This window comes from Siniperca chuatsi, linkage group LG21 (assembly GCF_020085105.1).
Source record: "Siniperca chuatsi isolate FFG_IHB_CAS linkage group LG21, ASM2008510v1, whole genome shotgun sequence".
NCBI lineage: Eukaryota > Metazoa > Chordata > Actinopteri > Centrarchiformes > Sinipercidae > Siniperca > Siniperca chuatsi.
The window spans coordinates 14,303,369-14,329,322 of record NC_058062.1 but is presented as its reverse complement, the minus strand read 5'-3'; the positions used below and the strand labels follow the sequence as shown (position 1 = coordinate 14,329,322).

Below are 25,954 nucleotides of genomic sequence, written 5' to 3'. Positions count from 1 at the left end.
CCGGCCACATGGTTTGCAGCCATCTAGTCCCTTTCACTGTCGATCTGTACATAAACCCAACGACGACAAATGAAATAAAAGAAGCAGGGTTCCTTTCTGAATATCCTAATCTCTCTCTTGCAGGCGGAAGGGTATTATTAGACTAGAGTTTACTTTATTGACAGATTGCATTTAGTGTTTAGTGGAAAGACAGAGCAACAGGAGGAAGAGGGGTCACAGCAGTTGTAGAGAGGGGATCTTATCTACACTGACAGTCTAGGATTATAAAAAGGTCAAAGGGTACTGGAAGGATCTTAGACTAGTGTGTGCCCTTGTGCATGTATGTGAAAGTGAATGTACACTGTCTTTCTGAAAACACTTAATCTTTCCAGAATCTTAATCTTATTTTATCATCTTTATTATCTTGGTTTATTTGATATTATTATTTTGTGAATGTGAATGAATAAAAGCTTCATACAGACTCATTTCCAGATGATTAAATGTAGATATGAGTGAACTGACAAGAATGGTTTTAGAAAACAGCAGTACACATGAGATCCATAACATCATCCTCCTCCAACTGGCTGGAATTGGCACTCCTGTAACTGTAATTGTAATACAATGGCACACACCCTCTCTATTCAGTGTTTACAACCGTCCTCTTCTGATAACGCCTTAAATGGCTGTGGGCTTTATTTACCATGTGTGGTGGGTTAAGTGCATTTCTATGTGCAAAAAGTTCAGATTCTCATCTAGTGTGTTAACCTAGGCCCAGAAACATATTGCACATGGAAATGTGGTAGACATTTGGTAGGGGAATGTTCGTAAGTTCAACCAAATTAATGTGGAGTGTCACATAAGGGTGTAAAAATAAAGATGATCATTAAAATTCCATTTAATTACTTAACCAAAATGTTTGTATAACTGTTCCTCTGTGTGTAAACATACCCTCGCGACTTATACAGAGAAAACAATACTGCTGAATAATTTCTATAAAAACCAGTGCAGTAATGATACTGTATTTACCATGGGATGATAAAGATCTACTAAGGCATCGCTTTAATATCTTTTAAACAAGACACACGGCGCCTGCAGCACTGTGTGTCGGACAGCGTGGTCAGCAACACTGGGGCCCCTCAGGGGACTGTCCTCTCTCCTATCCTCTTCACCATCTACACCACGGACTTCAGCTACCACACAGAGTCCTGCCACCTTCAGAAGTTTTCTGATGACTCTGCTGTGGTGGGATGTATCAGCGGTGGTGATGAGACGGAGTACAGGGCTGTGGTGGGGAACTTTGTCTCATGGTGTGAGCAGAACCATCTGCAGCTCAATGTCTAAGTCTAAGGGGCTGGTCGTGGATCTACGGAGGGCCAAGACACCAGCGACCCCGGTTTCCATCCAGGGGGGTCAGTGTGGACATTGTGGAGGATTACAAGTACCTGGGAGTACACTTGGATAATAAACTGGACTGGACCAAGAACACGCAAGCTGTTTACAGGAAGGGCCAGAGCCGCCTCTATTTTCTGAGGAGGCTGAGGTCCTTCAACATCTGCCGGACAATGCTGAGTCTGTTGCATGCTGGGGCAGCAGGTTGAAGGTAGCGGACGCCAATAGACTCAACAAACTGATCCGTAAGGCCAGTGACATTGTGGGGGTGGAGCTGGACTCTCTGGCGGTGGTGTCAGAGAGGAGGATGCTGGCTAAACTACACGCCATCTTGGACAGTGTCTCCCACCCGCTCCATGACGAGCTGGTCAAACAAAGGAGTACCTTCAGCAGAAGACTCATCTCCCCAAAAAGCACCACAGAGCACCACAGGAAGTCATTCCTGCCTGTGGCCATCAAACTCTTTAACTCCTCCCTCTAAGGGTTAGTCTGTATGACCCTAGGTCACTAAACTGGACATTGGATCATTAACATCTCTGCTATACTTGAACAATTGTGCAATATTCTGTGTATTACTCCCGTGCAATATTTAGTGTTCCTATGTTAGTTTTTCCTATCTATGGATATTGATATTATATACTGTACCTCCATTACTGCTGTGCAATATCTTAATAATCTCAATAAGCTACACTTAATTCGACAGTACAGGCACCACTACTTATTACTTATATTATTACATTGTATTATTATACTGTATTATCATCATCAACCGGGAAACCCGCTTGGTACCTCACACTTATTTTATCTTATACTTATACCCACCTGGTACTTAATTTATTTTCTGACCTCTTTTATAGTGTATTGTATTATATTTTTTGCTAGTACTTTCTCCTGTGTGCACTGACGTAAATCCGAGCTGCTGTAACAAAGAGTTTCCCTTCGGGGATCAATAAAGTATTTCTGATTCTGATTAATATTTATCTATTATTTTGATTTTCCAGTCAATGTCTAATCCACCACTGGCTAATTCATTTTTCCCCCCCTAAACAACAGTGGGAAGCATAAAAAAAACCAAAAATGTGTACACCTGTGTGTGCATTCAGTGACAAAAGCTGACTCCCAGCAGAGGTGATATCATCCTTGTCAAAACTGTGCCATCTGTCTGCCTGACCGAATGAGACTCTGTGTCTCTCTGCCTGTCTGTCTCTCTAATGCCAGGAAGTCCTTAGATAAACCCATCAATTAAGAGTTGTTGATATGTCATTCGATACCCACATTTATGATAACAGACTTACTTTTGTGGCTACATGTCAACAAAAGAAATGTATGATGCAAAAATACACATCTACACAAATAAAAGCAGAAATAGCTTCTAGTTACTGCCAGTTGCTCTCCCTTTATTTCTCTTTTCCTGCCTCTGTTTTTTGCAGTGACCTCGCTGTAGCAGAGGGGTGTTAGTGAGGTATGTTGAGCCTAAAGCCAGAGTTTTCAATGTCACTTAGGTGGTTCTCTTTTAACCTGGCTATATAACCATGGTAACTTATGCTGTACACTTAATCTGCTCCGGAGGAGGTTATGTTCAGAGTTTCGGATTTAAATCGGCTGTAAAAAGCACCGCCGTTTCATCAATTATTTTCCTGATGTTCTTCTCTATGCGCGATATAGATTCTCAGCTGAGGGAATACGTTATATATGCAAACCTATTGAGACGTAGCCTACGATAACGCCACAGAACAAAGCCGTGTAATTACAGTAGCGCAAACTGTATGCATCGCGTTGCCCACAGGCATTCAGTTGGTGATCCAGAAAATCTGAAAATCTTTTTTTCCCAGTTCGTTTCAGGTGATGTTAACACTGAAAGAATGAAGAAGGCACAACCAGTACAGACCACTTTGGATGATGTTTTTATGCTGATCAGCTGCCAGATCCGTTTCACACTGCTGGTAATGCAGCTAATAGAACACTGATTAGAAAAATGGATTAGTCTATTGGTTTTTATCACAGATAATATTCAATCAATAAAATTAATTTCACTTTCATTTGGCCAAAGACTAAAGTGATGAGTATTGAGTATAATCTTTAAATGTATCAAGTTTAAAGTTTAAGAGCTCTACAATGTGCAGTTGTCACATCTAAATAAATAAACGGGAGGCATTGAGAGTGCTCTGAGCAGTTAAATAAATATATTAACTTACAAATTTACACGATTAACAATTTTCTGCCAGCATTCTTTACTTGCCTTATTTGCAGCAACTGTGCTGCTTTTTGCTGTAATAATTAAAAAGGAAAGTTGATAACCACCGTCGTGATACCCATTATCTCTTATTGGGGTTTTGTCGAGCCAGCTAACGCAAAGAAAGCCTGGCTATGTCGAACTTGCTTTGTAGTACACCCCTCTGGTGTTTGCATTCACCTGAGACATCCCATAATCTCACATTGCTGCTATAAGGGAAAGCTTTACTGCAGCATAATAAACTGACGAATACCAAGTATTTATAACATACTGTATTAAACCAAAGTCAGATTGGGTTTATGAGAAACTGTCAATAGATCACATGCTGAAAACTTTAACTGAACTTCATGTTATTCAAAACAAATCTAAAGTATACTCCTGCTTTGTTGACTTCCAGAAAGTATTTGACTCTGTTGTATATATGTACAGTGGTATTTGTGATACAATCTGACTATATTCCAAATGTATACCAATCATCAGTGCGCAGTAAAAATGTGCTGGAAATGTATCTTTACAAAAATATGGAGTGAGAGAAAGGTGTGGTTTCAGCTCCACATTCTTCAATATCTATATATTATATATCTCTTATTTTAATTTTATACTTATACCCACTTGGTACTTAATTTACCTGACCTGTATTATAGAGTATTATATTTTTTGCTTAGTACTTCTATTCCTGTGTGCACTGATGTGATAGTGAGCAGCTGTAACAAAAGAGTTTCCCCTCGGGGATCAATAAAGTATTTCTGATTCTGATTTCTGATTCTGATAAAAAGGAATAAATTAGCAGTTACTTCTACACAAATTTCAAAAATATTTGATATTAGATCTACCCTTTTATTGTGTGTGGCATTTTTGCTTTATTTGGATAGTGACAGAGAGTGACAGGAAAGGTGGGGAGAGAGAAGGAATGACATGCAGCAAAGGGCCGGATTTAAACCAGAGCCGCTGCTGTAAGCCCATGTTTCAAGATTTTATTTTAAATGTAATCAAAAACATAAAAACACTTTCAAATTCTTTCACTTGGAGAGGAAAAGTGAGTTTGGTATTTATAAAAGTAGAAAGCGCAGAGAATGTGCGCTCCTCACACAGACTTCAGACCAGGCGCACACACAGTTTTCTAAAGATAGCTGCAGGTAAACCAAACCTACAATGTTTTACTATAAAGTTGTGTGCCAGTTTCACTGATTGTGTTATTATTTTTGCAGTCTACACAGCGTTCTGTAAAATGTCAATCAAATGCACGTTTATAAACTTTATAAACTATAAGCTTTTATTTACGTCTGAGCCATAATTTCCCTGTTAATAATCTTTTAATTGTATCCTGAATTGTGAAGCACTTTGTAAATTCTGTTACAATATGAGCTCTACAAATCAATCACTGATCATTGATGTGACGTTTAATAATAATGATTGAGATATCATTGCGGATGATGGTTTACAGGTACATGTGATGAATTAGTGGTACGGGCGCTATAAATAGCCACAGCCGTGTGAAATGACAGTTGTTCTGCTGCTGTTGGAAAATCTCAGCGATGCAACACAATCTGTTAATTGCGCTTTGTCTTTGCCGTTCTTCTCACTGACAGGTCTAATGAGTGCTGGAGCGGGCACAAGTATCTCTCCATTTATGAACTGTGGGAGTGGATGTGCGTCCAGTTTCACAATGACTGAGATTTACAAAACAGAAACAGGCGAACGCACAGCTTTATAAATGTGACGAAATTAATCTACACAGTTTTATGCATCTGGCTCCAGATCTCCAAATATGTATCACTTGCATTCATTTAGCTAACTTAGATGTTTTACGGGGTAATTATAATTTCATTACTTCTCCTTGAAATTATTTACGAAATGTATCACATGCATTTAAAGTAATTTTAATTATTTTTATCTATTCTTGTCTTTTGATTTGGAAAGAACTGTAGCATTTCATGCCAATAACGATAATTTGAATGGAACAGAATTAAGAGAGACAGAAAGAGAGAGAGTGAACACCTTTTTCAAAACTGTATTAGTGGGTGTCATAATTTCTTCTAACAAGTGGATGAGGGAAAAAAGGGGGAGTGTGAAATGCTATTTCGACACACACACACACACACACACACACACACACACACACTCTCTTAATCACTTTACATCTGTCAACACTGCAGCAAGCTTGTTGCTATGGACGACTTGTGTTTATCCTGAGAAAGAAAGAGCGAGGGGTGGCAACAGAGAGATAAGACATAAAGAGAAAAACACACTACACACTTTTCCCTCTTTGACACGTAAGAGCCTTGATACATATCTCAATCTTTGTTAATCTTGTATACAGAGATTAAAATCAGTTGTTCGACAGTTCGGACAGCACTCTTTTTTTTTTTTTTACTTAAATCACGTCTCTGCTCTCAGCTTGAAGTGTCTTGGGTGTCTGGTGAATAATATACTGCTGTAAACTCCTGCATCTAAGCCTGGACACCCTGTCTGTCTGTTTTCCAGCCCATCTCTGTGTCTGTCGGGTGTCTAAAACCTAATACCTGGCCTTAAATCAGATAAGTGAGCACAGCGGCGAGCGAATACTGATGATTCATGGTTTGGTGGGAAGGTGAGGTAGAGAAGAGAGGTGAGAAGAAAAGAGGAAGCAGAAGAAGGTGAAGGAGGGGATACAGTGGGAAAAGGAATGAGAAAACAAAAGAAGTAAAGACATGAAAGAAAAGAATACAGGAGAGAAGAGGAAGGAAGTCTATACTTTCTAAGAAGCCAGAAATTTCAGTTCATCATATATTCATAATGTTCATACAGTAGCTTGCTTGTAAAATATACTTTAATTTCTTAGATCCATTGTAATTCTAACTTTTTTCATTATTAAGTAATCTCCTAGATGTTGTTTAGCCTATAAAATATAAAAATAAATTGCGACAAAATGCCCACCAAAACGTCACAGTGCCCACAGTGACATGTTCAAATATCTTGTTTTGTCTGATCAAAAGCCAAAAAACCTCAAAGTTACTCAGTTTACTATGATATATAACAAAGAAAAGCAGCAAGACCTCACATTTGAGAAGCTGAAACTAGAGAATGTTTAGCATTTGTTTCAATATTAATGCTTGAAAAACAATTATCGATAAATTTTTCAATCAAATAATCGACTAATCGCTTCAGCTCTGGTTGACAACATGCTTACACTGCAATTCAAGTTTATATAACTATTTTTTGTTTCTATCAAGAGATTTTTTTCTGGGTAATGATGAATTAAAGTCTATGTGGAAGGTTAAAGCTACAATAAACCTACATATTCGTGACGCAATTCCTGTTTGGTTGCTTCTCTCTACCTCTCTCTCTCTCACTTTAACTTTGCCAGGCTAGGGGTAGGGTAGACCGTGTTGACAGAATACACAAACCCTTAAACATTCACAGACGCACCCAAACACGCACACACCCAAACACACATACACACAGGTGAACAGGCTGCCTGACTGGATCGATGGTAGGAAGGTTACGTTAGATCTGAGGCTGCTGCGCTCTCAGGGTCGCAGCTGCTGCAATGTTCATTCTGTAGTGTCACTGTTAGGGTGTGGTGGCACCATAACCACTTAAACTGCCTGTAATGACTTAACATTCCACAGTGATTCATTTTGTACACTCAGGTAAACCACCTGTGGTAACTGTGATGAAATCAGTAACTTATTTTCCATTGGATCATGAATGATACTTATTACAATTAGAATGATGGTCAGAATTGGCACAAAAGACCAACCTAAGTTCAAAACATATTACAATGTAGGACCTGACACACTTAGCTGTAGATTCAACTGAACACTTCCAACCACTAAATCAAGCAGATATAAAACTAGAAATGAATATTAAAGTTACACAGCTGTGTGTGTTAACATCACTCTATACTTCTGCTAATTCTGCATTAAACAAACATGTCTCAAGAGTCCACATGAATTAATACATCCTCTTCTGTGTTTGACATGGAAGCAAAGTGTTGCTATGAATAGGAATGTCCACTTTACATTCATGATCAGATGACTGACAGCCATTTAAGTGTGGAGAGGGTGCAGCACTTGTATCCAAGTCTATGCAGATAATTGTATAGATTGTACAGTAGTTTATAACTAGCAACTCTGGTGAAATTTTAACTTTCTACCTTGTTTGTGCATGTGTGTGCCCACTTTTATCAGTAAGCATGTGGGTGGAGCAAGAGAGGATTGCATGCGGGTGTATTTGTGGACAAAAGAAGCCAACAACACACAAACATAGATCTTCTCCTGCATGACTTCACAGACAACTGTCCTCAACTACTGTTACACCGGCTTTGACATGGTGTCTCTCAGGTGTTAAGGTTTATGAATGAATGTGTGTCTGTGTAATTATGTCTATGCACATATGAACACGTCTGAGTGTGTGCGCGCGCGCGTGTGTAAAAGAAAGAGCATCCATGTATGATGTGTCACATGTCCGTAGGTGTGTCTACGTCCATCTCACCTCGCTCTCCTTGTTCTCATACTTGTTGGCGTTCTTGCCTTGGCTCTTTCTCCTCAGCTTCTTCAGGTCTGACTGGGACCTCTCCAGAGAGTCCTGCTTCATCTTGTGCTCCATCTGGTACCTCTTAAACGTGGCCTGTGGCAGAGGAAAGATCCATGTGAATGCTGGAGCACCAACCTGATATTTGCCAGAACCATGTCAAGTAGCAGAAAACAAGAGCGAGTTTGCTCTTTTAGAATAACTGGCTCAATATTGATTTGCAGTTTCAATTCAGTGGTGTAAACATTGGTGAATTTTTTTTCCAAAAAGTTATCTAACCCATGTTAGATAACTTTGTGAATGTTGTCATAATGACAGAAAATTATAGCACAGTTTTCCATCCATCTACCTCCTCATCTTGTTCGTGATCACAACTATCGATAATCAAATGTTTCACACTAAGGCCTTTAGCTTACAGACATGTACACGTGTTCTTCCCAATAATTCTGTGCCCAACTAATAAACATGCAAAATGTACCAGGCAACATAACAAAACATACTTTTATATGGTGTGTGTTCTCTTGAGGGGGATGGATGAGTGCTGCTGCCACAGAATGACTCAGACACACAAACAAACATGCACAGGCATGCACACTGTTGTGCACACACACACCACACACACACACACAGAAACTACTCACTGTCATGTATTTGACATCCATGTCAGTCTTTCTCTCCAGCTCGGCTATTATCTCCCTGTGGAACCTCTTAAACTTCAGGTGAGGAGGAGGAGGAACCAGAGAGAGGAGAGGGGAAGAAGACACACTGGTGATTAGAAACTTGATGGGAGGATGGAGTGCTATAGTTTGTCAGCTGTGTAAGTCTCAAAGAGAGAAATGGAGAGTGATCATTCAGAGTGATCATTGGTGCGTGTGTGTGCGGGGGTGAGAGCAGAGTCCGAGGTTGCGCTTATGAATGAGTCAGGAACAAAGCGTGGGAATGCCCACAGACTTCTCTCCCTTTCTGTCCAGCTCCCTCTCATTAGTGTGAGGGTGTCGAAGCGCTCCCATCACCACAGCCTTGTTGTGATGCAGCGGCGGCGCCCACGTGGGGTGGACCAACAAATTGGAAGACCCAATTTTTAAAAACACACAGATGACCACAGAGACCAGGTCACACACATAACCTCATCTCTGCGAAAGGTTTTCTTCCATCATTTTCTGAACCTGAACTGATGCTGTGACTCACCAACTGAAGTCCATTAATAAGTCAACCCACCCACTGATGCTGTTAGCAACAATGTCTCAGAGGCCCCAAAGTTCAACTTTAACAGGTTATTTTCAAACTCTGGTATTATCTATGTTCCCAAGCCCAAAGCTTGTGCAACATTTTAAGATTGTTAAGATCTAAGTTCTAATATAAATGACAATATAAATGTTACCAGTTATTGTGGTCTATTCGATTAGTGGATGGACAGAAAATGTATCAACAACAATCAGTAATCAATTAATTGCTTTAGGTAATTTATCAAATGAAAATGCCAAACATTTGTATGTTCCAGCTTCTTCAATGGGAGATTTTGCAGCTTTGTTCTACCTGATATCATCACAAACCTTTAAGTTTTTAACTTGTTTTAACAAATGGAAGACGACACCTTGGGCTCTGGAAACCTTCTAATGAGCAGTTGTCCTTAATTTCTATAATTTTACAGACTAAACAATTAATAAATCAATTGAAAAAAGAATTCAAAGATGAATTAATAATGAAAATATTAATAATTATTTGCAGTTCTACTTTGGTGTTAGCATGCTAACAGCCTAAATTAGACTGTAGTCCATGCACCAAATTGTAACAGCTCCAGCTGGTGTTTTCCTAGGGCATGTTGAGACCTGCCCCCAGTTCTCAGAAGGACATAAACCAACAGGTGCTCCTACAACCCAAACCTGTTGTTTCTCTTCCTCATCCAACCTCTTTGTATTTTGCTTGTCCATGATGCTACTGTAGTTGATGTAGGTGGGGAGGGAAGCAAGGAGGCAGTGTCTATCTATCAAAAGGTGGGAGGAGGAGAGAGAAAGCTACTGGGCTGACAGTGTGAACCACTAAATGGTGCTTAGCGAATTGTGGCTTCACTTGCGGTTGTCTAGAATTTACTGAGCAACAGGTTGAGAGAGAGACAGTGTCTGACAAAGTGCATTTGGGTGAGGCAATGCAATCTCTCTCCCTCCCTAACACGGCAGCAGCGGATGGCCACCCACCATTGAGTCTGGTTCTGTCCAAGGTTTCTGCTTCTTAAAGGAACTTTTTTCTTGCCACTGTTGCCAAATGCCTGCTCATGGTGGGATTTGTTGGGTCTCTGTAAATAATATTATAAAGAGTACAGTCTAGACCTGCTCTATAGGAAAAGTGCAATGAGATAAGTTCTGTTATGAATTGAATTAGGGAGCAGTTAGGTTACACAAGAATTGTAAGTATGTATCCAAGTGCAAAAACATATCTAGCACTCACATTTTCTTCCAGCTCAAGGTGAACCTTCCTGTGGACCTCTGAGATTTCCATCAGCACTACACCTGTCACACAGAGAGAACAATAGAGGGAGAAGGAAAATGTACAGGTTAATGTCAGAAGAAAGACAGGCCAGCGGTAATCTAATTGTTTGGTCTTGTTTGCTTTTTCTTTCGGTCTTTTTTGAACAGAAAACATGATTTTATCTAAAGATATTGTGCACAACACTGACAACAGTCATCAATGACAATGAGCACAATGTATACACACTGTATATGAACAAACGTATGGCTGAGAAATAATGTGCGTCATTTGCAACCTCAAAAACCATCAAATGTCACCGACTACAGATTATGTTACAAAGGATTCCCTTCATTGAGATGAAAAGGAAAATAAACACATGTGCCTGGACCAGAAAAACCAGACCACCTACTGCTCGGCTAATCAGAAAGAGCTCAGATGGCAGGCAGCCACAAATTATAACCCTCTGCCTTTGCATGTTGCTCACAAATGCAATCAAATTAGGCTTATGGAGCACAATCATTATGTTAAAAAATTGTAATTAAATTTCCTATTGACCTCCCGCTACAGTACAAAGCACGCTGTCAGTGATTTAAAAGTGAAATCATCAAAAATCAGAATCATACTTGAATTCACAGTATTTTGGGTATTTTACTGAAACATTCTCCTAAAAACAAACATACAATAAACAAATAAATAAAATACAAAAACGAACTTTTATTGCAGCCCCACAAAAATGTATGAATATGACTCGCTATAAAGCTTGTTATAAGAAAAGATGAAAATGTAATTATAGTTGCCAAACACTTTTCTAAGACCACTAATTTAATAAATAATAGCAAACAGCAAACGCATGTGTCATTGCTGTGCAGCATTATGCAGCACTAAGAGCAGTGACTCTACTCTGAGCCAGATGGCCTCGTGTCTGTTTCTAACATACTGTCTGTGGAGCTGGATAGTGCTGAAAACAGAAAGATAGTGGTATTGGTAATAGTGCTGCTCACAGATTGAGAAGGCCTCTGCCTGTGTGTGTATTTACATGACATGACTGGTAGACACAGGCACAGTGTGTGTGTGTGTTTGCAAAAATGTGTGTGGGCTAACGATTCTGAAAACTTGTCTTAGCACAGATGGAGGGTCACTTTATTGCTTTATTGAATGATAGAGAATCAGCAGCAGCTGAACGGTGGCTACAACTTCAGGTTGTTGAAAAAATGTTTATTCTGTTTTAAATCTTTGGAATTTGGAAGACGTCCTCTGCTTAATTGCTATTCCAGCTGTAATGAAAATCATAGAGAGTACAGTATATGTTGGGTACCTTTTCTGTGTGTGCAGCATAGATGTAGGATGCATGATAGACTGAAGACCACAGGATCATGTGTCGTCTTGGATATAAAAGTAGGATGCAAATTGTCAGAATGGAAACTTGATACTGCATATTATGACCTTATCCTGCACTGAGCTTTTCCCCATAGGCATTTATTTTCCATTTACAGTGAGTAAATGTCACAACCAAAAACATTCTTCAATAGCCAACAAGTACAGCTGTACTGTACACAGGGGTGTTAACAGTGATGTAACCTAAAACAAGATTTTCCACTGTATAGATACAGCAGCTTCTGCTTCAGAGCACATGAACAGCTAATTTGTCTGTAACAAATGGAAAACCTGGGCCATCACAGAGGGGAGTAAGGTTCTCAAAAGTATCAATACTGCAATAGTTTTTTGATAGCAAGTGTTTAAAAGGATATGATCTCTGTTAATTATACATTCGATAGTATTGTAAGTACCAAAGCTATAAAAAAACAGATCTACAATCAGATTTTCAACCCAAGGCTGCACAGATGAAACAATGGGGAAGAAGGTCCTCAATATGTGTTCAGTGACTTTTTCTGTACCAGCATTGTGTGCTGGTTAATAAAAAGAAAATGAAAAAATTACCCTATTTTGTGTGCCTAGACTCATTTTCTTTTTGCCATGGTATCAAAAGAGGTATCGAGTGTCGTTTTTTTCTATTAGTATTGTATCGAAGTTTAAAATTCTGGTATAGTAACAACATTACAGGGGAGGCGTTGGCTCAGTGAATAAAAATCACTTTAGTCATTCAATATTTCCATATCTGTTAAGCAGGGCTCCTTTTCTCACGACCGTCCCAGAACTGTTCCAAAAAAACAATTTAGTAATACAGTAGTGGCGTTTACGTCACCACGACCACATGGCGCATACAAACACAAACAAGTCAAGGGAGATCGATAAGTCATTCAGGCTTACATAAAATCATATTGTGAACATTACTGGCCATGCTGGAAATTATTTGTCAACTAGAAAAGCTACCATGGCTTTTGCCCCATAGGTCGACATTGTTGTTTTTTTTTTGTTAGCTGACAATTATGCGGTTGCTGCCGCTGGCTGACAAATTACACTCCATTTAAAAACAGTTTTTCCGGCCCTCGCCGTTACCAGCTAACTAGCTCTCCCGGGGGCTTCCCGGGGAAGATCTCTGTTCATCCCAAACACATTTTCTGTCACCCCTGGGACGGCAGTACGCCGTTAGTCTCAAGCACTGCTGTTAAGGTTTGTAGATGCTTAGAGACCAATATTACAAAAATGTGAAAAGGAGCTGTCTATACAAACCTCACAGAAAGGTTTTCTAAAGATTGATAAAAGGGAACAGCTGTCCTTGCACCTTGACAGTAATTCTCTGTGTTCAAATTCAATAATTCAACCCATCAATATCTAAAATTATAAAATCAGTGAAAAAAAAAATCCAGTTTCCTTTTCTCAACAGCGTTCAGACATGTACAAATTTACCACACAAATCCCTGACAGATGTTCAGTGGCCAGTCTGATGCATCACTATGACCTGTACATTCATCAGTGTGTAAACACTGCCCTTCCCCACTCTCGTCCCAGTTAATCTGCCCTTTGACAGAGCAGGAGAACTACATGCCATCTTGGACAGTGTCTCCCACCCGCTCCATGACGAGCTGGTCAAACTAAGGAGTACCTTCAGCGAAAGACTCATCCCCCCAAAATGCACCACAGAGCACCACAGGAAGTCATTCCTGCCTGTGGCCATCAAACTCTTTAACTCCTCCCTCTAAGTGTCAGTCTATATGACCCTAAGTCACTAAACTGGACATTGGATCATTAACATCTCTGCAATACTTGAAATAATTGTGCTTATATTATTACACTGTATTATACCATACATACTTATCAATCTCTAAATCCACTTTGGTACTTACACTAATTTTAGCTTTTATACTTTATATCCACTTTGTACTTAATTTATCTTGCCTGTGTTATAGTGTATTATATTTTGATTTGCTTCGTTCTTCTATTCCTGTGTGCATTGACAAGATACTGAGCAGCAGTAACAAAAGAGTTTTCCCTTGGGGATCAATAAAGTATTTCTGATTCTGATTCTGAGAAAAGGGACTGAGCGGGGAGCAACGCCTGGGATAGGAAGGGAGGAAACGGGAGAAAGTGTGTTAATGGAGGTATATAGTGAGGCAGGAAAAGGTAGAGTAGGCCTAAGTATTGAAGAAAATGGATGAAGAGTGTGTTAGAGTGCTGGATATAGCAAGACACAGAAAATGAGAAACTAGAAGAAAGGAAAAAAAAAAAAAAAAAGAGGGTAGAGGCACATGATGGCTAAGAATAAGAAAAGTCCACCACATTACTCAGAAGGATGCTGAGGTAAAAGTAAACCAGGCAGGTAAAATGGCCAGGCTAACTGATCTGAATGCCTGACACATCTGACCTTAAAGCGTCCTTATCTTACAATAAGAACAACGTAATCTTAAAAACATCAGCAGGTGTGGTATTGAGTCAAATACCTGACTGTCGTACAAACAGGTTTATTTGTAGGACAAAAAATTTGTGAGTCATCAACATGTCACTACATCTGAATAATGAAATCACTGCAAATGTGTCACGTTACTGACTGTACTCAACGATCTTAGCTACAGTAACGTTACAGGAATCAACAGTATTTTCCCAGCAGTTCACACTCATTTATTTATTGTTGTCACAGTCTGTACAAAACGTTGCCGGGCAACAGGTGTTCTTGATCCAGTAAGGTGTGGGCAAAAGTGTGTCATGATGTGGATAACAGCAGAAGCAATCCAGCGCCATTAGCTAACAAAACCAAACTGAGATAAACCTACACAATACAGACAGGCTGCCTACAGCCCTGTTTACCCAGGCTGTAAATGAGTCTGCTGTCATGTCTGGACATACCGTGCTTTGTGGAGCAGTTTTACATTCACTATTACAGGGGTGATAGCTGTTACTCAAACACAAAAGGTAGCATCTGACAACTCAGCAAGCTTTTCGCTTGAATGAGCCATACAGTATGCAAATGTGAAACTGCAATGAGGTTTATGATTAGAGAAGAACTCAGACATGATACTAAACTGTCACTATCTTTGTTTCTATACAGTCGAGTTATGTGAAAGACAGCACAACACCTACAGTAAAAGCATGCCTTGTCCTCACTTGGGTAATGTGGTGTAAATGGTGGTGTAATGGTGATGTGTAAAACATGCAAACATTCATGCAAGCAAACATGCCACATTCTGATACGGCATTCTATAGGATGGCAAGTGAGACAAAGAAAGAGAAAAACATGATATTGGTCTTTCTTTTCTTTCATATTCCATGATGTGCAGATGTAAAGGGTCACACTAATCTTTGTGTGTGTGTGTGCGTGCGCGCGCGCGTTTGTAAAAGGCAGAGACTCAGCCGTGTCATTATAAATGCATTCTATGAACAATGATCACTTGATTACACCAGATATAACATTGCAAAATGTTATCAAGCTCCATTATTGAGGCGTGAGCTCTGTGGCTTCCAAGGAGCAGTGATAAGGTAGAACACATAAAGTAAAATATAGTCTGAGAGTGAAATAAACAGAACTGGATGCGTACAAAAAAAACAAAAAAAAAAAAACACGACAGCTCCCTACTTTAAGCTGATTTTGAAAACAACATTTTTGCTGGTAGCATGCAAAGCGGCCCACAGTTCTTACACTGTTTTTGACTGTGGGCAAAATAATCCTGGCATCAGAGAGAGCCACCTGACACACTATGCAAACATGCTTGGATTATGTAAAGTGGGCCTGATGCCATTTGAACAGGCCAGGACCATCAAAGGACGTGTGTGTGTGTGTTTTTGTGTGTGTGTTTTTGTGCATGGGGCTATGAAGCGCCTGCAAAGCCGTTGCTGCTGTAAAAGGACAAGATTGGATGAGATTCAGTTCCCTACGGACAACAAAATGCTGCACGGTCATGGTGTCTCAGTTGACATCCTTGTCAAAATTCTCTGAGGAAACCAACAACATTTTAGTATCGAGCATCTATAAGACTTTCACCTCAAATACAGTTTGAAGAACTGAATACAGCAAGGCCCAAACTCAAGGTGTCTATACATCCTGCTCCTTTAGATGTTAATTCTTGCTCCTGTTCTGACCAGAGAAGTAAACAGGTCAGATACCCGAGTGCTTGAATGAAACAACTGTTGATATTTGAACTCTGGCAGAGGAGGAGGAGGAGGAGGAGGAGAGGGGAGACTAAAGGAATTAAAGGAAGAAGGTAGGAGGACGAGGTGCACCGGTCCTCCAATGCCTCTCGAGAGTATCTGGTTTCTGGTTGGCTACGAGTCACTGAAGCTCAGGTTTCTGACGGGGCAGCTTCACTACATCCACTAGCAGACTCAGAAACAAGATGCAGAGACTTTCTTATTCTTTGTGAAACACCTCATGTATCTAGTGAGAAATTCTGCTTCCTTATCATTCTTTAAGTCTATATTGTAGTACAAGTGTCACAGGTCGGACATCCCGGCTGGTTATAGGAATGTGTAGTGCAGATTCCAGTTACAATGCATTTGGGTTTACAGGTCTGGTTCATTAGATTAAACTAATGTTTGTAGTGTGTATTTAATAACCCCCTGCTCTACATAATCCCCCATAATGACTCAGACTAAACTGATCTGTTATGAGACCAGAGTGCTTCTCCCTGTCTCTGTTTGTCTCTCTCATACAGGGATTAGTGGGTGCTGGATTGTGTCCACAGGTCAGGGGTGAGTGCGACTCTGCCTGGACATTATGGTTTCACCCTACAAATTATTATTATTTTTTAATGCTAATGGCATGTCTATGTCTGTTATTTTTCAAAAAAAAGGGGAATTTATACTGTCTTTATGTTGAATATTAAAACAGGTGATAATTGGGTAAAAAATAGGACTTGTTTAAATTACTTACTGGATAATAATCAGCAATTTGTTTGTGTCCCCTCCCCTCATTTCCTCTTCACTTCCTATTACAGGAAGCATATTCCAAGCTGTGCTCGCCATAAGAGGACCTTATTTAGTGTAAACTGCTCTAAACAAGGCCCTCTTACAGCAGGAACCAACAACAACTCTGGATGCATGTTGACATTAAATACAGGTGAAAATCAGTTCAAACAGATGTGCTTTCCTTAAGCAATTTGGGTATTTTGGGTTGAAAATCCAACAATGTCAGTCCTTTGTCATCCCTTAAATAGATGACATGCCAGTTTGTTTATCCGAGACTGAAAGCAAAAGTGCATCACCTGCACACTGATTATATTTTATAACCTACAGATGACAAACCACAGTGTTTCTGCCATGTGATTATGTTTATGTCTAGAAGAAAAACAGTCAGTCTGCAATGTGAGAAGATCACAGACCTTAAAATACAGTAGACACAAATACACTCACATCCACAACCTGTACACAACATGATCTATTAAAGTGATGAACCACCCAAAAATCAATATTTTGATTTCTATTTTACTACCAACCACCTGTAGATTTAGACAAAGCAGGCTGTTAAACATTTGTGACGAAGTTTTAACCATGGTTGAAAGTAACAAAAATCCACTGAAACTTCTCCTTCCGCATTATCACTTCTCAGTTGTCCAAACACTCAAGGAAACTGAACAGATGGAGGGATGGTAAGCTGAGTTGTGGATTTATAATCATACTACTTTGCACAATAAAAACTTGTCACCATTAGAATCCATTGCAGCCAAGATGAATTCGATCTGACCAGCCGCAGTTCTTCATTAAGGAGCAAATTACAAACTTTTACAGCTAACCTTCAGGTCTACACAGGTTGAAAGTTTCATTTTTTGGGTGGAGTATAATTTTAACTGTGCCAGGAAATTGACACCAGTACACCAGGTGGCACTTCTCATTGTGCTGCTGAATTTAATTAGCAGTTTTGCTGCTAATCAGCAGGGGAGCTGAGAGACACACAGCGGTTAAATCAAAGTGTGCCACTAGTGACAAAGAGTTAGGATGCCAGACATCTTTGGACTGCAAATAAGCTTGTGGGGACTGAAGCCTGGGGAGTTGGCTAGAAACAAACAGAACCAAACAAACCCTACGCCACGGTTTATGTCTAAGCTTAGCACACGCACAGTGGTACATCCATCACAAGCATGCTGGCATTAATCAAAGTATGACTGCGGCTGTCTCAAGCTACAGTGCTCCCTGGCTTGTGTATCTCAATGATAATGAGAAGATACACAAGACAAGACAGTACACACTTTTACTTATTCTTCTTCTTTACCTTTTTTCATCAAAAATGCCACACCACAACCACATCTACAAAAATGATTGGAGCTTTTCATATTTTGTATGTTACATTTAAGGTTTTGCATGGATTCCCCACTGTGTATCAAATATTTAATTCTTTATGAGACTGAGTGCAGATTCCTCTATCCAGGCTGAAGGAAAAGGTGAGCAGGTTCGGCTAACAGGACTTTTTGGAGATAAACTTACTTGCATGATGAGCTCACGCTGGCAGAGTTTAAGACCTATGACTGGGGGTATTTATGTTACCTTGCTTTATCTTGCGTTTATTACTGTTTGTCTCATTGATCTTTTGCTTAAAAGATTCCCCCCAGTTCATCCCAGTAGAGAGTCAGAGGACAGGGCGACATGGAAACTTACCTAATTCTCTGGAGACAGGAGACACTGCAGCACTCTCCCCAATCTTAGACATTGCATCAAAATACAACTTTCCCGCCATGGTCATTGCTGGGGAAATGATAAAATGATCATTAATGTTTGTCAGAATAGTGCACGCTGAAGACCATTGAACACCCTAAATAATCTTACTACTTTTGGCTTGGTATACCTGGACAAAAAAAGTTCAGGTCTATTCGAACAAAACCCATAAGGCAAAACACCCAAAATGTTTAATGAGCCTTGGCTGTAAGACAGAAAGTTTAAACATCCCTTTTTTATTTTTTCTGACAATGGAGTGGACACATGAGGAAGGAGATCAGCAAAAAAGCCTTTACTCTCCCAGACACACTTTAACCTTCTAGTTACAAGCATCTGTTTTTCTAAACTCCAAGTTACTGTAAATGTTTATTAATGTAGTAAAAATGCTCACCAGCCACTGATTTCTCATAGTTCTTGCCAAGGTTGACCAGATTCCTCAGTCCTGGGTTGAAGTGATCCATCACACTCTGGGTGGGTGGAGATAAAAGGATAGACAGTTAGTCATAATTTCATTCAAGGTTTTCACTGTTATGCGGTTGAAACACATCTGGGTTAACAGGTGGGTGACCTGTGTCCACCTGACTGAGTGACATCACCTGTGAATAAGGTGGGGAAGAATGAAATACACAAGTCATGTTAAACCCTGTTGACTATTAACAGGAGCTACGACCTATGACCTTTAGGCACAAATTCACCTGCATGCCATGCAAGCAGTCTTACATGTTACATGCAAAATGGCACAAGAGAGACTGAAGAATGAAAGACATTACTGCAAAAAGAAAAGAAAGAATTCAAGTACGAGAATGAGAGGAAACAAAACCAATTAAACAATAAAGACATTAGAAGAAAAGCAGATTTTTCCAACATGCTATTTTGGGTTTTTACATCCAAAACACACAAAAACCAGCAGGAGCAGGTTCGTCATTCTTAACATTCCTTGATCAATGTCACAGAGTGGAACTAACATCAGTAATCATGTCTTAGACTCAGCACTTATCTCTGTAATTATGTGCATTATTGAGCTATTCTTTCTCCCTGTCATGTCTAACGTAGTGATGACTATGACAGGATAAGGTCTTAGCTTAGGTTCACACCCAAGACCAGAATGAAGGAAATGATACAACTTTGGTAAACCACCACCTTAAGTAACACATGGCAAACAATGTTTCATGAGCACAGCAGTGATCTCTCCCTTCTGATTCAGACCTTTGTCAATAAGTGACACATAAGCTAAAGATTAGAGATCGACCAATAACGATAGTTTGGAGCAGGAAAAAGCCGCTAGCCGATTAATCGGTCGATGTCAACCCCGCAATTTTTTTTTTTTGGACAAATTAATAATGTTTATTAGAAACTGGATAACTGTTGAACTTAACATCTAATTCAAAGTCTATAAATACCTAAATAAGTATATAAATCTGGAACGGAACATCAAACTCACTGTAAAAAAATCTAGGTATGGAGTTTCTTTAGGTATCGTGTATGGAGCCTCCATGCAAAACGTGATGAATGTCCCCGCATGACTGGTGGAGGCTGCACAGCCATCGGCCACTATTGGAGCTTCTGCCGATACCGATAGCTTGTAAAACATCCTGTCGGCACCGATTGATCGGTCGACCGCTGCTACAGATACTGTCAATCTGATGACAGTATACATAATTCAGAATTTAGTAAACATGTCAAATATGTCAACTGTGAAATCATTCACATGAAGAAAATGTTTGTGCAACCAAGACAACACAACTCAGCCCTAATTTGCTGCACTACTCATGTAAACATGTAGTATTCTGGGAGCCTTGGGCAACTGTTGATTATAGTAGCGAACCAGAGGTGATGGCTGCCGAGGAGCTTGCTGTATAATCTTACCACGCAACACACACACCCAGCTAAATTATTAAACCTGGAGTCTTTTTCCTGCATTTCATCACACCAAGGAGCTGTGGGGGCTGTCCCGGGAGGAGGCCAACAGATAAAAGCTATTCAAGAAGGCTAAATGCTTGTGAGAAAAAGCATTAAGTACTTTTCCCCCCTCCAGACTCTTTATACACACACTCACCTTCACTTTAGATTTTGCCACCTGTGGAGTGCAGCATGCAGACCTGACTTAACAGTGTGGTAAGTTAAAACTTGGTGGGATTTGACTGTGTGTGGCTCACATCCATCTTTTAACCCTGACGAAGTCACATAACAAACAGTACTTCACATGACGCAAGTGGCCATTTATTCAAATTGTTTTGAAGGACACTTTCCCCACCATCCAACAGCAATTCACTTTCAAAAGCACCCACTTACCTTTAGAAAATAAATTCAAGTTAAATACTGGATGGCACAGTTGCCAGAGTAGAGGAGTTCAGATGATGCTGATCAACCGAGGCAGCACTTTAATGAGGAAATGGCACTCCTAGGGTGGGGCTATTTTCTTCAAAACCAGTGATCCAAACTCACTAATAGTCAGTTACTGGCTCTCAGAAAGCCTCTGAACTCCAAGTAAAAACTGTTGCATTAAACTGTCTCTACACTGCAGTCTGTCTGTACTCTGGGTATTTTACTGATGCAGTGGTAAATGAAGAAGATGTTATACTAATAACTCAGCCCAGGGAAACTGAAAAAGCACAAGACCCTACTTAAATGTTAAAAATAACTTGTTTACAGTAATGACACTTATTTTTAATACATACTATTTTATCATAATACATATTAGCCTATATATTATGCTATATTATCAACCAAAAAACAAGATAAACTGACTTAACCCTTCACTCCATCTTCGCCTGTAACGTTACTACTTAGTGAACAGTTTAATATTCAGCTAGCTGGACTAGTCAAATAAACTGAGGCTAATTAAAAACACCTGTTAGACGTTGTTCAGGTAAAAAGTCACTGTTTGACACTGGAAAGTTAAGCTACAGCGGGTGAAACTGTTTCAGTAGTGGACACATGGATATATGAAGGTATTTTTTCTCGTGTCGTGGTCGCACCTGTTGTATTCACACCCACCTTGTATGTACTTTCAGTTAGCTTGTACACCTCATCCGTGCTCCTCGACATGTTTAACTTAGATCCCTCGCGACGCCCGACAAAGAAATAATTAAAAAAAAAAACTAAAAAAAAAAAACTACAACAACGCCAACCAAAAATAGATCCAAGAGGGGTAAAAGTGACCAAACCTACGGATACATGAAATTCTTCATAGCCAGCAGGTGACGCAAGACGCACACGTACAAACAACAATGATAAAACTGAGAGGAAAAGATCAAAGTAAGCCCAGTGAGTCCTGTCTGCTGCTGCTGCTCTGCGCGTCAGCACACACAAAAAAGCTGAACTGTCAAACTTGCAGTAGGTGGTTAGGTCTGAGAAGGGGAGGAGGCCTATGAAGGTAGGAAAAGGTGGACAGGACGTCAAGTCGACCGGAATAAAAGAATACACCAGTGTTCCGGTTGGCTACTTTCAAAGTAAACCCTTTGTTGCCTTTGCTAAATCTTATCATTGATCACAATGTGTTTGTCGCACCAGTACCAGTGTGAGAGCTGAATATGTTGACCTGCTAAATGAGAGTTCACAGCAAAGCCCAAACTGATAGACCTATTTTGATTTAGGCTTTTCAATGTGTTTTGGCCCTAAAGAAAGAAATCTACAACTGCTGTAAACATTTTACCACCATTATTACTACGGTTTTAAAAAGTACTTTTTTGCTACACCCTTAAAATGCTTTTTGCATCGCTATCCAATATTTCCAGTTACTTTCATACAACCCTGTATGTATTTGTGGATGTCTGTTTTACAGCTGGTTCCACTTCTGACTCCACTGAAGATTTAATGTCATTTTTTTTTTTTACTCTCTAAAAACTTCTACGCTTTAATTTTGAAGGTCTTGTTCCAGCATTGTTCTGGATATTTCCGTCTGGCTTGACACTTGCTGCAGGCAGGTAGAAAAGGTGGTCAATAGACCAAATACTGGAGACGGGCGCTCCCTGGAGGCAACTAATTCATAATACCATGAAAACACATCACACCACACCATCCACTGAACACACACACCCTAATGTGCTTTTGGAACAAAGGTGAAGTTTAGGGGGGTAAACCACATGAATATAAGATACTTAGAAAGTTGTAACTTTCTGTCCTAACGGTAGAAATCGTGCTAGTAATTAATATGGACAATTTTTCCTTTCTTCTTTTTAATGCGTTTTTTTTAAAAATCCATTAATTTCTTCCTTGTTTTTGTTGCTCCTGGTTCAACTTTAAAGACTATCTGTATTGCTTAGATATAACACAACCTTGCAGTGATAAATAGGAAAAATGAAAGAATCAACGACATGTGTGGTGCAGAAGTAGCTCTAGTGCCTTAAACAAGTACCAGGCACTAATTGCTTTGGATACATGATTCATTTCCATTTGTATTTCCTACAAGTACAATGCAAAACAGTTGTATTTCAGACATTAGAAATGACTAGTGGGACGTCCATCTTTGAAATGGCACATAATGGTATTGAGGAAGTTTCATGATTTACCACTAGATGTCCCTCATGGTCAGCTGATTTTCTTTCAGGCTGAGACAAGTTTAATAACATTTGAGACAAAACAATTAACATAAATGTGCATGACATGCATGTCTTTATCAATGTAAATCCCTGGTGTGCTTTGCTGTTTATATTTTATGACAAGCCGACATGATCAATGCATGATCAATCATCCTGTAGTGTTTGGACATCCTGCCAACAAATCAAACAAAGCAATGGCAAATATAACGGGTATCAATTCTGAAAGCAAATATGAAGAGCCTTCGCTTTGTAAATTTCATTTGATGTTAAACCTATGGAAAGCTCCCTGCAGCTATGGGGAGCTACAAAAGGATCTGAATGTAAAATGAGATTGTGCCCTCAGGCTCTGAACACATACCACTGCGTTCAGCCCTCAAAATGCTGTAAGGTGACACATACAATGTAATTAGTCTCCAAAGCCACTATGTGAGTGGTATTCTATTTTTCTCTCTCTGCTGCATCATGGCCGTACTGACAACCTCCCACTGAGTTATGTTCCTGTAGGCAGGAATCAATACTAAAGGAATATAATGCTAAATAAAGCAACACAAAGGTCAATTATAACCAGTCGCTCACTTTTCTGGAGGGCTGAAAAGTAACTTTCACTAACTTCTGTGTGCTCAAGGACAGATGTGAGGTAATAATATGTACTTTCTGTTGAAGGAACTTCATACATAAAGCTCACAATATTTCAAAGAAACTCATTTTATATTAGATTTTGCCATGCAGAGTGAGAAAAATGAGACAACTCTAAATGGAAACAACTGAATGACACATGAATGGCTACTTTAAGATAGTGAGAGTTAGAATTAGAATAATAATAAGACAGTAATTTCAGATTAAAAGGATCTTACATTTTTTTAGCAGTAAGTTTACATCTAATCTTCCAACTTAAGTACACATACTGTAGGCCTAATTGATGTATGTTCACAAAGTCATGCCCTGACAGAGAATCTTTTGGACATTAGACATCTACTTTATCCAAAGTCTGTCCAATCAGAAAAATCTGTTTTAAAAATTGTACAGCAAAGTTGAGCGCAGACACCAGAGTAGCTGCTACGAAATAGACTTAATAACACACCGGCCTCCCATCACCCCCGCTTTACTCCCTCAGTGATCAGACCAGTCAGCCAATCATAAAGCCTGAAAGAAATAGATGTTATTATTTGAAGCACAAAATAAAAGCATGTTCCTATACCTTTGAGTAACACAATTTATATCAAATGATACAGTCTTGTTGTACTCTGCCATTACTGTTAAAAATGCAGAGGAATGGTAAAACTAAAGGATATGAAACAACACGTCTGCATATCGGCTGAAGTTCTGCATGTACTGGTGCCTACTCTGCCAGTGTTGTCCAAGCTATGTGTGACCTCTCATTCATTGTCTCTGTTGCGCACATCCTCTCAAGGACAGCCTCTCATCCCTTGTGATGGAATAGCTAAGTCTACCAAGGCATTCAAAATACAGCCTGCTTATGCTGGGCTAGCAAGGCCACCTCCTTTTCAGACATGCTATTTTTTTCCCGACAGTGCCTCACACAAGCGGTGGGTAGACAATGGAGACGGCTTAAGAATTAACTTTTTCGCCCTTGAAAATGGTACATGATTTTGCAGTTTACAACCTTGCAAGTCTAATTTGCACTTTCTGTGTGAAAGAATAATGTGCAAATATGTTTATTCCTCATTCTGTGAAACTCATTATTTCTTCTTTTTCTATTGACATCATACTGTTCCTAAAATAGTGAAAGGATGGAATAACTTTTCATTATACTCATCCATTCTGACCAACACCAGGGCCCAGTGTGCAAGAAGACTTTTATTTCCTGACTGAGCTGCGATGCTGGGGCTCATTACTTTCTTCCAGGCAAGATCATAAATCTAACCTTAATCTACTGAGCAAACTAAAGACCTAAAGCCAAACAACTAATTCTCATATACAACATTGTCTGGAAGTAAAAGTATGTTAGTAGTAAGTAAGTTTTTTAAAAAACAGCACAACAGGCTCTTGTTATGCAAAGCTGTGGTTCAATAGAACAACTGCATCAGGAGTGAGACAGATAGTGAATGTCATGGTGCATTTAGCAGAAACACAACATATCCGAGAGCTTAAGTGACCCAGTAGCTACAAAATATCCATTACATGAGCGGTCTTCTTCAGCAGTGCAGCAGTACGAATCATCAGTAAACACCGGGCACTCAAGCTTTGACGGGCTCATCGTGATGGATACAGAAATTGGGATTTTAGCTTTTGGGTTGCACTGCACCAAATTATTCCCAGAAACATTTTCCAAGTGGAGGCAGACATGTCTAAAATACATTTTGAATAGATGATGTGTCTGTGCCTGGAGGAGGCTGGAAGTACTTGAATAAGAGAAAAACTTCATATGTGAAAATAGATTTTTAAATGAATACGTTTAAGAGGGTCAAATTGATTTCACTCTGATTTAAAACTTTATTTTGAAAAGGCTACAGACAGACGAAATGTCCATTTCATGATTCCTCAGTGGCAAAAGCGTAGTTCTAAACTCATTCGTATTCTAAAGTGATAAGAACAAAGGTCTGAATTTTTATTCTTATGAGGAGAAACTGCTGCTTCACCTTGCCGCTGAGTCATCTGCTCAGGTATTCTTCAACAATATACTGAGAAAGGCAGAGGCTGATTTGATGTACAGCATGCTTACAAAGACTCCAGTAACAGGAAGATTCTTGTAAAAGTTACAAATTGCATGTTACACCCTTTTTTGCCATTTTATTTTCCACTCATGTCCAATAACATACTCTTTTAAAGGTGA

At 39.5% G+C, this 25,954-nt stretch overlaps 1 protein-coding gene across 2 annotated transcripts in view; it reads right to left on the bottom strand.

The window, feature by feature from the left end:
• The window catches only part of baiap2l1b (BAR/IMD domain containing adaptor protein 2 like 1b), a 33,180-nt gene extending 11,149 nt beyond the window's left edge, over window positions 1-22,031 (bottom strand). Inside the window, exons 1-6 of one of the 2 annotated variants that reach the window (XM_044181985.1) lie at window positions 21,617-22,031; window positions 19,011-19,086; window positions 18,563-18,649; window positions 10,562-10,623; window positions 8,758-8,829; window positions 8,078-8,212 (exon numbers count right to left, since the gene is read on the bottom strand). In XM_044181985.1, the coding sequence (XP_044037920.1) occupies window positions 8,078-8,212; window positions 8,758-8,829; window positions 10,562-10,623; window positions 18,563-18,649; window positions 19,011-19,086; window positions 21,617-21,667 (483 nt within the window). In that variant the 5' untranslated portion in view covers window positions 21,668-22,031. Of the gene's footprint in view, window positions 1-8,077; window positions 8,213-8,757; window positions 8,830-10,561; window positions 10,624-18,562; window positions 18,650-19,010; window positions 19,087-20,911; window positions 20,989-21,616 lie in introns of those variants that run through there. The other variant, XM_044181986.1, reaches the window with a different exon arrangement.
• Between the last annotated feature and the right edge of the window lie 3,923 nt (window positions 22,032-25,954).